This window comes from Panicum virgatum, chromosome 9K (assembly GCF_016808335.1).
Source record: "Panicum virgatum strain AP13 chromosome 9K, P.virgatum_v5, whole genome shotgun sequence".
Taxonomy (NCBI): Eukaryota; Viridiplantae; Streptophyta; class Magnoliopsida; order Poales; family Poaceae; genus Panicum; species Panicum virgatum.
In genome coordinates, this window is record NC_053144.1 from 29,037,254 (window position 1) to 29,050,816 (window position 13,563).

Consider the following 13,563-nt stretch of genomic DNA (forward strand, 5'->3'; position numbering starts at 1 on the left):
AGGAAAAAAACACAATATAAGTACGTTTGAGTTGTAAAAACGGAATTTTTCTTTATAAAAATTTCAGATACCGATAGTCAATGGTTAAAACAGGTTTGACTTTAGATGAATCCATAGGTATAGACTTATATTCACTATCAGAGGGTGCAAATTTGATTAGCCCCAACTATCCCATTACGTAACGTAATATCTATTATTCTGAAGTTTCGCAAAAAAGAAAAAGGTTATTTTTAATACAATCCGGAATTCGGAAAATTGAAAGTACCATACAATTAGGCCATGTTTGTTTCATGGAACCTTTGCATAAAGAACCAAACTGGAGGGGGTTTTGGGGGCTAAAAGAAGGTTAGAGGCAAAAGAATAAAAAGTCTCTTGAGGAGTTTTTTTTTGAGACTTTTAGTCTATTCTTCTCTAATATTCCAGCCTAGCCCCCCGCGGTCTCCTGTCTTTAGTCTCCACCCGTGCCTTCCATGCATGCAGAATAGGGTAGTAGGGTAATTTATTAACTTCATTTAATGACCTTTAGTCCCTCTAGTCTATAGAACAAAATAGGTAGAGACTAAAATTTTTAGTCTAGAGATTTTTTTTAAACCAAACAGGGACTTAGCTCTAATTAACTATATCTCCCAACCAAACCAAACCTTTGATTGGTTGACTGATGATGGCAGCAACTACTCTACAAATCAGCTCACTCGATATAACGACTCCTGTTGCACACAAACGACTCCACAAACAAAATCGCTTCCACTTCTGATCAGCACGCGCGCGCATGGGGAAGCCCAAGTCGTCGTCGACGTCGTGGAGCTCACTGTTCGGCCTCGGCTGCTTCAGCTCCTCCCACGCCGGCCTCTCCGGCGACTCCGGCTCCGGCCCGAGGAACGCCGCGAAGGTGGCCTCCAGCTCCAGGCCGCCCGCGCCGCCGCCGCTGCCGCTGCCGTCGCCGGAGGACCTGTCGCTGTCGCTGGTGGGTTCCGACGTGCTGGCGTTCACGGTGGACGAGCTCCGGGCGGCGACGCGGGACTTCTCGATGAGCAACTTCGTCGGCGAGGGCGGGTTCGGGCCCGTGTACAAGGGCCGCGTCGACGAGAGGATCAGGCCCGGCCTCCGGCAGCCGCAGGCCGTCGCCGTCAAGCTGCTCGACCTCGAGGGCTCGCAGGGACACAAAGAATGGCTGGTAATAAGCTACAGTTCGAGGCTAATTATTTGATTAAGACTGATAACCTAGTAAATTTTTGGAGATGGAGATGCTAGAATATAGTGATTAATGCACTGTTGTTCGTCTGAAGTGAATCGATATTAATCCTTTTTCAGACATAGGTTCTGGTTTAAGTTCATCGCCAATGTGGAATTATGTGGTTGGAAGTCTATTTTTCAGACATACTTCACTTTTCACACATTGAATAGTCTCTTTTACATGTGAATGGTTTGGGCAGATGTGGTTGAATTTAGGGTGTTGGTACAGGGGCTCATTTGTTTATGTGGTGCTATTGCTTTGAGGAATGGGATATCACCATCACTTTCTCGCTCATACTTTTATTTGGTTCGCGAAATGAAATAGGTTGGTCCATCACCATCTCATTCCTCAATATGCACATAATTATATTAGTGTAACCATGATGGCTCGAGTTATCCTAGCAAATTTCTTGGAATCAACTTACCTATCTAGGATTGGTTCATTATTCATCATCAAACAGCACCATGCATGTTAGTGTTTTATTCAATATTTGAGAGGTGATGTATATTTGAACAATTAGCCAGCCAAGACCTGGGACCTATTTACCATGGTTATTTGTTTCATGAATGAGCCGATCGATTTTCCGGGGCGTGATTTTGAATTGTTGACCACCTTGTGATGAGTATTGTCTTAATTTTAAGCATTTTCTTGACTTTGCACTGAAACTGCATGCACTGAAGAATTAAACTGCAAAATTCCAAAGTTGTCAGTCTCATGGTCATTGATACTGTTGTGCGTTTTGCAGTTTGCGGGTAGCATGTTCAGGAAGTAGGATTAACTAAACAAAACTCCAAGCACTATTCTGCACTACCTATGTACAGTGATGAAGGATCGCCGTTCAGACTAATAAACAAACATGAAAGTTATTGTTATGCCCATTTTAATACCTTATTTAGCAATCAAGAACCTAGATATGATTATCCTAACCCTACTCTGAAGAAAAGTGTAGTGTTGCTATCTGGCTTAGCTGTGATCACGTTGGACGAAAGTCGCCAAGTCTTCTCCCCTCTTCAGACGTGATTTCCTTTCAGAACTCTTCAGTCAACTTGTCAACCACCTAACCAGTACTGCATTGTTTGGTCAAATAATTCGACAAAAATAAGTGTTAGCCGTCAGAATATTCCTTAAAATACTTAGAAGATGATGTATACGTTGACCTGTATCAATTTGTGATATGGATTATTTGTTTGTTTCGGCATGGGCAGGCCGAAGTCATTTTCCTTGGGCAAATGCGGCATCCACACCTCGTCAAACTGATCGGCTACTGCTACCAGGATCAGCACAGGCTTCTTGTCTACGAATTCATGGCGAGGGGCAGCTTGGAGAAGCATCTCTTCAAAAGTACGGCAGATTCTATAATTTACTTTATATTTTTTATTAACAACAAAATTTGACAAACTATTTTCTGTATTTATCTTGGAAATCCACCTGGCGCCCTTAAAAAAAGGATCGGCAAGTTTAGGGTGTGTTTAGTTGGCGAAAAAGTTTGGTTTTGGTATTGTAGCACATTTCGTTGTTACTCGACAAATATTGTCAAATCATGAACTAATTAGGCTTAAAAGATTCATCTCGTGCTAATCAGTTAGACTATGTAATTAGATATTTTTTTAACTGCATTTAATGCTCCATGCATGTGTGAAAAGATTCGATTTGACGGATACTGTAGGAAATTTTTTGGGAACTAAACAGGGCCTTATCTTTTAGAACCAGAGGCACTCGATCAGTAGTAGTCACTATCATGATCTCCGTGTAATTTTCCCTTTAGTTTTCATCTTTGAGCATGTCCAAATATAAAATACATAGACTATTCATACTGCTTTTTAGATTTTTTTTAAAAAAACTTGCTGTTGTCACATATACATTGACATGTTTACATCATCCTTTGTCTTCATGCATCTGATGACCTAGTCTTGACAACCTGATGTGATTCATGCGTAGAACATTTTTATTCTTCATGGTTCATACCTCATATTACTCCTTTTGCAACTATATACACAAAGAAATCAGGTCACATTAATAGGTTAGTTAAACGCTGTTGATGGAATCCAAGTGTGATAAAAAAAAAGGCCATTGAACTCCCCAGTTGTTTATGTTAGAGTATAACTGAATTGTCCTCTTTTTCCGACCAGCTTAAGTTTTTAAATTAAATTGACTGGTGCATGCAATTCGATAGTTTCATTTTATTAAACAAACCCACGCAGGACATCATATTGAGATGGGCAAGCATTGTATTGTGCGTCAGCTCATAAGTCAAAAGAGGTCAAAGTTATGTCATACTAAATGCTTTCGTTTAGAAAAAACACTAAAATGATATAATTTGCATTTTGTTGTTGGTTAAGTGGCCTATTTGCTTTCGTGGATACTACAGAATACTCTGCTTCCCTGCCATGGTCAGCACGAATGAAGATCTCCATTGGAGCTGCCAAAGGTTTGGCCTTCCTCCACGAAGCTGCAAAACCTGTCATCTACCGCGATTTCAAGACGTCCAACATCCTACTGGACTCGGTATGTGTACATGCTTATATATCGTTAATCAATTGCATAATTCAGTGTTGTATATCATCACATAACATTAAGTTCATGTGGTTCTTTCCCTTCCTTTAGGACTACACAGCAAAGCTGTCGGATTTTGGACTAGCAAAGGATGGGCCTGGCGAAGACGAAACCCATGTCTCGACCCAAGTCATGGGCACGCAGGGCTACGCCGCACCCGAGTACATTATGACCGGTACATTCTTTCGGTTATCTCTTTGTTGTTCTCATTTGCAAGCAAAAGTTTGAATATATATATATATATATATATATATATATATATATATATATATATATATATATATATATATATATATATATATATATATATATATATGTATATATATATATATATGTATGTATATATATATGTATGTATGTATATATATATATGTATGTATATATATGTATGTATATATATATGTATATGTATATATATATATGTATATGTATATATATATGTATATATATGTATATATATATAACTCATTTGACAAATCTATCATTTCTTCTTTATTCTTTGTTATTAGGACATTTAACAACAAAGAGCGACGTGTATAGCTTCGGCGTTGTACTATTGGAGCTGCTAACAGGACGGAAGGCGGTGGACAAGAACAGACCGCTACGAGAGCAAAACCTTGTGGAGTGGGCGCGGCCCTGCCTGAACGATCCTCGCCGGCTCGCCCGCATGATGGACCGGAGGCTGGATGGGCAGTACCCTACTCGAGCTGCCCAAAAGGCCGCAGCGATCGCTCACAAGTGCTTGAATGTAAGCCCTAAATCCCGGCCCCAGATGTCAGCCGTTGTAGAGGCCCTAGAGTCATTGCTTGCTCTGGATGATGGCAATGTAGAACCATTTGTGTACACGGCGCCGTGAGAGAACAAATGAACGCTCGGTAATGTGTAAGAGAACAGAATGATCCACAAATTGTTTGCATCATTATGGAAATTAACGGGGGAAATGAAAGCAAAGGTTTTCTTGCAAAGTTGTAAGTAGAGTAAATGGAGTCTCCTCCCCTCATACTGATGACTTTTTGAAGTGCATCATGTTTCACTGATTTGAAGAAAGGCACACAAGGTTAAGTTGTTGTTTCATAAATCACTTGGATTTACCATAAAAAGCTTCTTTGACCCCAAAACTATAACATAGTTCGATTTACCATCCTAGGGCTGACATGGCATCATTATATGGAAGTTAAAATCAAGTCAAGCAGTATGAAGTCGTGAGGGCTATATATTACTCGTGCGAAAATGTAACCTCAGTAAATTAGCCCAACAAGCCAGTGCAACAATTAATATTTTTAGTATAGGTGTTTGGTTCAGAGTGCGGCGTGCCTAGCAACATTGTTAGACATGCTTTCTTATTTTGTTTCTTCCTTCCTTTTATGTTAGCTTCTCTTCTTTTATATTTCTTCATTCCTTATTTCCTTCCTTTTGTCTTCTTCTCTCATTGATGTGTTTTTTTTCTTCCTTAGCTTTATCGTAGCTTTTCTTTTTCTTTTTTTCTATTTCTTTTCTTTCCTAGGAGGTTACTTTGTACTTTGACTTCTCAGATTTTATACAGATTGTTCTAGGTACGAATTTATTTTTCTATCTTTTTCAGTTTATTTATATAGATTTCTAATATAAAATTATATATTATGTGACTATAACACTTGATACTTCTATCGCTCGTTCACTATCTTAGGATTCTTTTTCCTTTTTCATTTATTTCTTATTTTATTCCTTTTATGCATAATTATATATATCCTATTACTTTATTTTTTAATTTTGTTTTCATTCTTCTCGTACTTTCTATGCCAAATTTATTTTTTCCCATGTACCATAGTATTAATTTTATGTCCCATTTTTGTTTGTTATAGGTGTACAAATATTTATTTTTGAGTTTGAATAGTTTACTTCAGATGAATAGTATTTGTTGTGTAAGTTCATATAATTCATTCACTTCATAAACTAAAGTGTACTTCATATAAGGCTGCGCTTTCTTATTCAGCTTTCTTATTCTTTATTTTTTCTTTTTCTATTCTCTTCTTTTTATCATTTATTTTAGTTAATTTCCTTTTATTCACTGTATATTATATTTTCTCTTTTCTTCCTTTATTTCTTGTAACATTTATTTAGTTTAGGTGTACAATCTATAAGTTCATATAATTTATTTTCAAACAAACAGATTTTTCCCCTTAAGTTTTAGGTATATAGGTAATATTATATAATTTACTTTCAATGTAAATATTAATACCATGCAAGTTTATATAATTAATTATTTATGTATACAGCTTCATTCCGCGAGTACATATTATTTGTTCAATATGTACATGTATTTGTTCCATGAGTTCATATAATTTGTTCTGACTATATCGTATAATTTGTTCATGGTATGCAATTATTTTTTCATGAATTTATGTAACTTTTTTAAGTGTATATATAGTTAAATGTGATTTTGTTTTCAAGTTCTTATCATATAAAATACACTACTGCAATCCAAAATTAACTTGGATGCTTAGTTCGTGACTTATTGTATTTTAGCTTCAAGCTTCCTTTGCACCTAGGGGCTAGGGGTGATGGTATTATTTTATCTTTTATTGCAAACATGCATCCCATTTTATTTATATAGTACAAACAACAGATACATTCAAAAATAAAAAATAAAATGATGTATCCCCAACCATATTAACAACAAACGCATTGCACAAATTTGTTACTTGTTCTTTTGATCAATCTTTTTGTTTGCGGTGTACTATTATCTGTTCGTTATATTTAATCTTTTATTCGAAGAAACTAATTATTTATTCCTCTTGCTTAAGTATTTGTTCACAGTTGTCAAATATTTTAAATTTATTAAAAAATATTTTTAAATATTATTCGAAAATATTATCAAGTGTGGTCTTATTTTGAAAATCTTGTCACCAGAAGCACAATGATGTAATCAAAATTTAATTAGGATACATATCTAAGACTTGTAGATTTTTTTTTAGTTTTGAAACCCCTTCGTATATGGGTGATGTCATCAATTTTGGTCTTGACCTGTATGCATGCATATCTTATTCTCTTTCCTCTCCTTTGTGCAGTTGGTGAATTAGGTTGACGGTCCATTTAATTGCAGCATCAAAAAACACACTTCGGATAATGATTATTGATTTTATCGCGGTGGGTGATATATAACCGCACCCGTAGCAACTCGCGACTTCGATTTGGGATGAATGAAAGGTAATTTGGGGTTAGCATGGGCCAAGACACAATGGTTTAGTGATGGGGAATTGGTCTGCACAATGTGGCCTACTCCCAGATATGACTGACTTTGCATCCATTGGGCCATTCTTGATACGAAACAATCAGTCAAGCAGGCCAAATCGTTCCGTTAACTGACTTACCTTTCATATATGCTGGAAGGATTCCTTCGGGCGAAAAATAATGCTGGAAGGGAAAAAAAATAACAATAGCAATAGCAATACAGACCATCTCTAACGGAGATACAAGTGGGCAGTGCGGGAGGAGGATGGTAGGAGATCAGAGAGCACGCGTGCTTTGCAGGCGTACACACCCATGCCAGGCAAAAGGCGGCGTGGTATGGGACAAAGCACGCAGCCTTTTCTTTTCCTTGTCCCAGAAAGCAGATCGTAATGTCCATCGAGCCAGTCTAGTACCTGCAAACGGCACAGTATGCTGGGATCTAAATTCTCATGTTTGTGTGCCTACGCTGGGAGGATTTGAAGCAAGACTCCTGTCACCAGCGTCTAGAGCGGCAGCTCATGAGTCATGTCATGTGGAGGGCAAAAGTAGCAGTAACATGTTCAGCATTGTACCAGTTCAAATCTGAAAAATCTGACGAGCATGTCCAAAACAAGGCTTGACAGCCAACAAGGTAGCAGAGAAACCCAATCATTTCATTCTGCACAGCTTCAGGTAACGGAGTCAATGTAGAGCATTAAGCTAGATTGATTTCATGTCTGCAGGCATTAAGCTAGAAAGAAAGGAAACCTCAGATGTTAATTTCACAAGTTACATGCCGGACTTCTGAAAACTAGAGGCGAAACTAAGGCCCGGTGAGTTACCGACCGACCGAGGGAAGAGACAAATATAGGGGTTTGCAGTCGAGGGCTCCACGCCGATTCTCTTTGTGGAGTGATCAGCAAACTACATCAAGCTATCTATCTTTCATCTGCTCCGGAGCATGATTAGGCACCAGGAAGACTGAACTTACCGTCCTCACATCTTCCATGTATAGGCAACCGGGCTGCGAACAACGTGCTCATCGTTCACCCAGGATATCCACCCGAAATCCGGTTTTGCTTGGCCTTGACCAGCCTTCGACGTGAATGTGACATAGTATCTCTGCTTCTGCCCGACCTTCTTGAACGTCAGTTTAGTCGGTGTCACCGTGACACTAACAGATTCAGGGCTGATGATCTTCACATTGTAGACGGACGTTACTGGGCCAACGTTGGTTAGCTCCCTTCTGAACCTCAGGATCCGCTTTGATTTCTGCTTGAACACCACCAAGAATGACGGGTAGTTGAGATCACCAGGGCGGAATTTCTTCGGACAGGAGAAGTTGGACATCTTGGTGATCACTTGGATGTGTGGGGCGCTGTAGTCCATGGAGCAGAGGAAGGCAACATAGTCATTGGTGGAGATATCATACACAAGGCCTGGAGAAAGTGCCTTCCGTGGGTCAACATGGCCAGCGCCATAAGCAAATGCGTTTGCAAGTGACCCGTCTGCTGCATCCCGCAGAGAGGAGTTTGTGTTGTCAACGGTGTATGCAGTGGTCATGAGTGCGGACTTGATGGCAGCAGGGCTCCAGTTAGGGTGGGCGGCCTTCAGTAGCGCAGCAACTCCACTGATGTGAGGGCAGGACATCGATGTTCCTGCAGGAATCAAAGTAATCAATCAATTAATCAGATAAATGTAGTGTTCAGGTTAGCTCATAATAGCATGCAAACTGATACAGTCAAGATTAAATAATATCAACCATGGGAGAAAAGCACTATCTATGCATCAACATATGCGAAAACGATAGCTGAGGATACAAGAGTATGTGCCTGGATGGAACATAAAGCAACTGAAAAAAAATCACTTGACTTCAAGATTTGAATCATGGTACCATCAACTCGGTTATCCCTTCCGTTCCATCTACTTATAATTTTTTTTCGACAAAGGGAAAATCTCCTGTGTATTTCTCTTCAAATCACAAATGGCCCACAACGTGGCTAAAATTGTACTTAAGATTATCAGTTCATCCACCATGGCAACACAGAGCAGCAGTGCACATGATCCAGGGGTACACTAGAAATAGCTTTATCTACTAGTATCAATGAAACTATGCTTCTAAGAACATATTAATATCCCAGCATCAACTCAGTAAGCAAACATTGTTAGAATTTGATCTACACCTGGTCCTGGAGTCATAGCGCAGAATAGAATCAAAGACTATTCTGACATTAATCAAAGACTATTCTGACATTAATCAGACAACTAGTAAGAACTAATGAGATATAGATCTCACAGAATTATTCAATTGTGTAGCAAATTTGGGTACTCACGACAATCGACACCTTTCTTTTCAGTTTGTAGGGAAAACGTCACCACAATATTCAGCCTATAAAGTTGGAGAGTACTCAGACACTAGTGTGACAGTAGTGTTTGCTTGCCTCATGCCTTTTGAATTGGCAATCAAAAGAAACAAAAGTAAAAAAGGTAACTTGTCCTAGCTGCTGTTGCCTTTTATGAGTTCATATCTTGCAATGCATCACATGTGCATCCCTGACAAAAGGCAGTGAATGAAAGCAAATGCCATTTCCTACGACAGAAAATGAACGTTGGGATGAAACGGCCTTTCTGCAACAGCATGAGCATGACTGAATCCTGTTTCCTAGTACATCTCCCCTTTTTTACTGACTGAATTGTATGTGTGTAGGAGCAGTAAATCAGTAACTCCAAACATGCTAGCAACATGACAAGATGTGAAATTTTGAATCTGAGAATTGCAAGAGCGTGATACGGACGATAGCTACATGACAAGACGAGAAATTTTGAATTTTACGAATGCAAACAGCCTGATGATAGTGACAGTGGGAGGCTCACCGGAGATGATATTGAAGTTGGTCCGGCGGCCGTCCTTGGCGAGCCCGGTCGGCCCCGCTACGCCGGACCACGCGGCCAGGATGTTCACCCCGGGGCCAATCATGTCCGGCTTGAGGATCTCCGGCACGACGGTGTTGGGGCCGCGAGAGCTGAACGCCGCCACGACGGGCGACGGCCGGACGCCAAGAACCGTGCCGCCGAAGCTCAGCATTGCCATCGGCCTGCCGCCGCCGCCGCGCGCCGCGTACTCCCGTATCTTGTCGCCGACCGACCGCCCAACCGCCACGGCCGGGAGCAGGTGGCTGTCCGCCACGAGCTCCTCGCCGCTGGCCGCCGTGTTGGCCAGCACCATCCCGGCCCCGCCGGCGGCCTTGACGACGGCACCCTTCTCCACGCGCGCGTTGACGCCACGGTCGCAGAGCACGATCTTGCCGCGCACCGCGGCCGGGTCGAGCGTCCCCGAGAGGCAGAGCTTGCTCGCGTTGTCGCGCCCGCTGCCGTAGACGAGGGGGAGCATGGCGGGGTGGGCAGAGGGGGAGGACCCCGCGTAGAGGGACACGCCGGCGAGGCGTGCGCCGGTGGGGAGCGTGACGTAGGCCGGGAAATCGCGGTCCAGCGTGCCGGCGCCGACGGTGGCGACCCACGGCGCGGAGTTGGAGACGGTGGCGCCAGATGGGCCGGAGTTCCCGGCGGAGCAGGACACGAAAACGCCGGCCGCCGCCGCACCGAAGGCGCCGACCGCCACGGTGTCCCGGAAGTACGGCGCCGCGCCGCCGCCGAGGGACAGCGACAGCACGCCCACCCCGTCGGTAACGGCGGCGTCAATGCCAGCGAGGATGTCGGAGCCGAGGCACCCCTCCGGCCAGCACACCTTGTACGCGGCGACGCGCGCCCCGGGCGCCATCCCACGCGCCGTCCCCGTGGCGTACCCGAGCAGGCTCGCGTTCGCCACCACCGCGCCCGCCGCTGTGCTCGCCGTGTGCGTCCCGTGCCCGTCCCTGTCGCGCGCCGACCTGAACGTCGTCTTCCCCACGCCTATGGCGCCGCCGTTCGCCGCGCGGAGCCCGCGGGAGAAGCTGCGCGCGCCCACCAGCTTCCTCCCGCAGGCGCTCGGCGGGAAATCGACGCCGGCCTCGCACACCCCCTTCCACCGCGCGGGCGGTGGCGGCAGGCTGCCGCCCGCGAAGCTCGACGACTCCGGCCAGACGCCGGTGTCCAGGACGCCTATGACGACGTCGTGCGTGGCCGCCTCCAGATTGCCGATGGCCGGCTGGTACGCCGGCGTTAACAGGCCCAAGAACTCCGGGGAGCGCGTGGTGTGGAGCTGGAACACCTCGTCGGGGACGACCTGGAGCACCTCGGGGGTGCCGCGGAGCATGGTAAGGTGGTCCGGGAGCAGCTCCGCCGCGAATCCGTGGGCCGCGGCGGAGTAGGAGTAGAGCAGGTGGCGCGCCGGGTCGATGGACAGTGACTCGAGGTGCGCCGCGTGCCAGCGCGCCGGGGACGCGTGCACGGCCGGCATCCGCGCCGGGTCCATGAACACGATGTAGGTCGTCGTGTTGCCGCCGCCGGCATTGGCAAGCGAGAGGCTTGCAAGGACGAGGAGGAGGGGGAGAGCGAGCTCCATTGTGAGGGAGCGTGACTGTTGGGGAGAGAGTGATGAGAGTGAGGATGATAATGGCGGCTGCGTGGGAAGCACTTGTGCAGGGCTTTAGAGAGGTTTCTGGGGCTTTTCGGTGGATGCGCATGAGTGCTGTACTGCTGTGGGAGGATGAAGATGGAGAATGTCTCTAGTTTTTTTTGTAAGGAAAAACACAATGGGACATCATGTAGTTTAGCTATTAGTATTTGGCTAAAGATTGGGAGGTCAAGTTTATGTTGTGTTTGTGAGAGAGTCTGATTTTTGTAGTCGTTGTGCAATATTGCGAACCTATAAATTATGGGATGATTCTTCAACTTTTTATCCGTAGGAAGAATATGATGCGTGGCCGATCAAGTTAGAGAAACGTTAGATTCTTTTCTAAAAAGAAGTTGGTGCTATGAGTAGTGTGTAATGCAGTACCGTTTCATGATTAGAGAAACGTTAGATTTTTGTAAGTAGTAATAAATTGGTTGGAGTAAGTGGTTTATGAGTAGTTTACCCCAACTTGTTTGGGAAAAAGACTATGTTGTTGTAAGTGGTTTATGAGGTTTGCAAGAGTTAGTACTTTTTTACGGTAAAAATGAGATTTTGCCAAGAGCTTTAGGAGTAGTAGTGTAGGTAGGGGTGGTAATGGGCCATGGCCCTAGTGGTCTCTTCACAGCCCAATAAGGTCCTTAAAATTTTTAGTTCAAAAATACATATGTTTAGAGCCCGGCCCTTTTAAGGTCCGATCCTTAGATTTTCTAGTTCAAAATGTTGGGCCCTTTACCACCCTTAAGTGTAGGTTCCCAACGGTAACTTTGTGCGGGCCCCGTGCGTGCTCACGGGGGTGAACGCTGATCTGCCTTCACTGACAAGATTGCCTTTTACTACGGCAACATGGGAGGTGCCTGCCGTGGCAGCAATACAGGAAGCGGCTGAGGTAGGAGGAGCGGAGGAAGCGGAGATTTGAATTTGGCCTCGGCGCCCGCGCACGCAGACAGCAGAGTAGCAGAGGGAGGGAGGGTTCCCAACGGCGGATGCGGGACGCGGAAGGGAGTGGGAGTGGAGGCCCGAGGTCGAGGAGGATGCCTGCCCTTGCGTCGCCGCGCGCCTCTCGTCTCCCCACGACGACAGAGTAGGGTAGGCATCTCGACATCGGTCGTGTTTAGCCCGTGTTTAGTTGGGTGTTTTAAAGTTTTTGAAAAATCATTTTTGTATATTTGAAGTACTAAATATAAACTAATCACAAAAATAATTATAGAACTCGTCCGAGACGAATCTAATGAGCCTAAGTAATCCGTCATTAGAGATTATTTACTGTAGCATTACTGTAGTAATTTAGCATCTAATTACAGCCTAATTAGATTCATTAGATTCGTCTCGCCATTTACAGACAGCGGTCGCAATGCGTTTTTTATTTCATCTAGATTTAAGTCTCCATGCAGGTACCGGAAAAAAATTTGGAATTTTGATTTTTTAACTAAACACGGCCTTAGTTCCGTTGAAAATTTTTTTTCAAAGGAATCTTATTAATTTGAAGTACTAAATGAAATTTATTTACAAAATTTTTTACACAAATGGATTGTAAATCGCGAGACGAATCTAATGATGCTAATTAATCCATGATTAATCAATAATTAGTAGATAGTTTCTGCAGCATCACTGTTGCAAATTATGGATTAAGTAGGCTCATTAGATTCGTCTCGTGATTTACAGCTCATCCATGCAAAAAAATTGTAGATAGACTTCATTTAGTACTCCATGCATGTGTCGAAATATTTGATGTGATATTTTTTTGTGTTTACAGGATTTACGGGTCGGATCTAAACAGGGTCATTATTCTAAGCACTGTGATAAAACAAAGAGTATACCCAAGTCAAGTAGCACGCTCGCTCTCCCGTGTCCCGTCCACATCCACCAAAGAGAGAGAGAGGAGGGATCGTATCGGATTCGGGTCCGTCGTGGGCTGGCTCCTGTTATCCTGTTCCTCTTTCGGAACCAGCTCGGTGCGTGTGCGTGGTGGCGAGCAGGAGGTGCTTTCATTAGCTGTTGAGCACCTAGATGCATCGGCAATTCTAAAAAAAAAGGA

General features: G+C 43.6%; 2 protein-coding genes across 2 annotated transcripts; one reads left to right on the plus strand and one right to left on the minus strand.

Moving 5' to 3' along the window:
* Nucleotides 1-709: 709 nt before the first annotated feature.
* On the plus strand, nucleotides 710-4,752 carry LOC120651138 (serine/threonine-protein kinase RIPK-like). The gene is made up of 5 exons (XM_039928527.1): nucleotides 710-1,174; nucleotides 2,440-2,575; nucleotides 3,603-3,739; nucleotides 3,839-3,962; nucleotides 4,297-4,752. The coding sequence occupies exons 1-5, from the start codon at nucleotides 770-772 to the stop codon at nucleotides 4,641-4,643; spliced, it is 1,149 nt and encodes a 382-aa protein (XP_039784461.1). The 5' UTR covers nucleotides 710-769; the 3' UTR covers nucleotides 4,644-4,752.
* A 2,881-nt stretch (nucleotides 4,753-7,633) lies between these two features.
* On the minus strand, nucleotides 7,634-11,754 carry LOC120651139 (subtilisin-like protease SBT1.8). The gene is made up of 2 exons (XM_039928528.1): nucleotides 9,851-11,754; nucleotides 7,634-8,634 (listed from the first exon to the last, which is right to left on the minus strand). Exons 1-2 carry the CDS (start codon nucleotides 11,475-11,477, stop codon nucleotides 7,973-7,975), a joined length of 2,289 nt encoding a protein of 762 aa, XP_039784462.1. The 5' UTR covers nucleotides 11,478-11,754; the 3' UTR covers nucleotides 7,634-7,972.
* Nucleotides 11,755-13,563: the final 1,809 nt, after the last annotated feature.

What these genes read in the sequence shown, in the direction of transcription:
- LOC120651139 (XM_039928528.1), bottom strand. Translation starts at nt 11,477, where the DNA reads ATGGAGCTCGCTCTCCCCCTCCTCCTCGTCCTTGCAAGCCTCTCGCTT. An exon ending in CAACTTCAATATCATCTCCG is followed by an intron (nt 8,635 to 9,850) that starts GTGAGCCTCCCA and finishes TGATTCCTGCAG; the next exon opens with GAACATCGATGTCCTGCCCT.
- LOC120651138 (XM_039928527.1), top strand. Translation starts at nt 770, where the DNA reads ATGGGGAAGCCCAAGTCGTCGTCGACGTCGTGGAGCTCACTGTTCGGC. An exon ending in GGAGAAGCATCTCTTCAAAA is followed by an intron (nt 2,576 to 3,602) that starts GTACGGCAGATT and finishes TGGATACTACAG; the next exon opens with AATACTCTGCTTCCCTGCCA. An exon ending in ACCCGAGTACATTATGACCG is followed by an intron (nt 3,963 to 4,296) that starts GTACATTCTTTC and finishes CTTTGTTATTAG; the next exon opens with GACATTTAACAACAAAGAGC.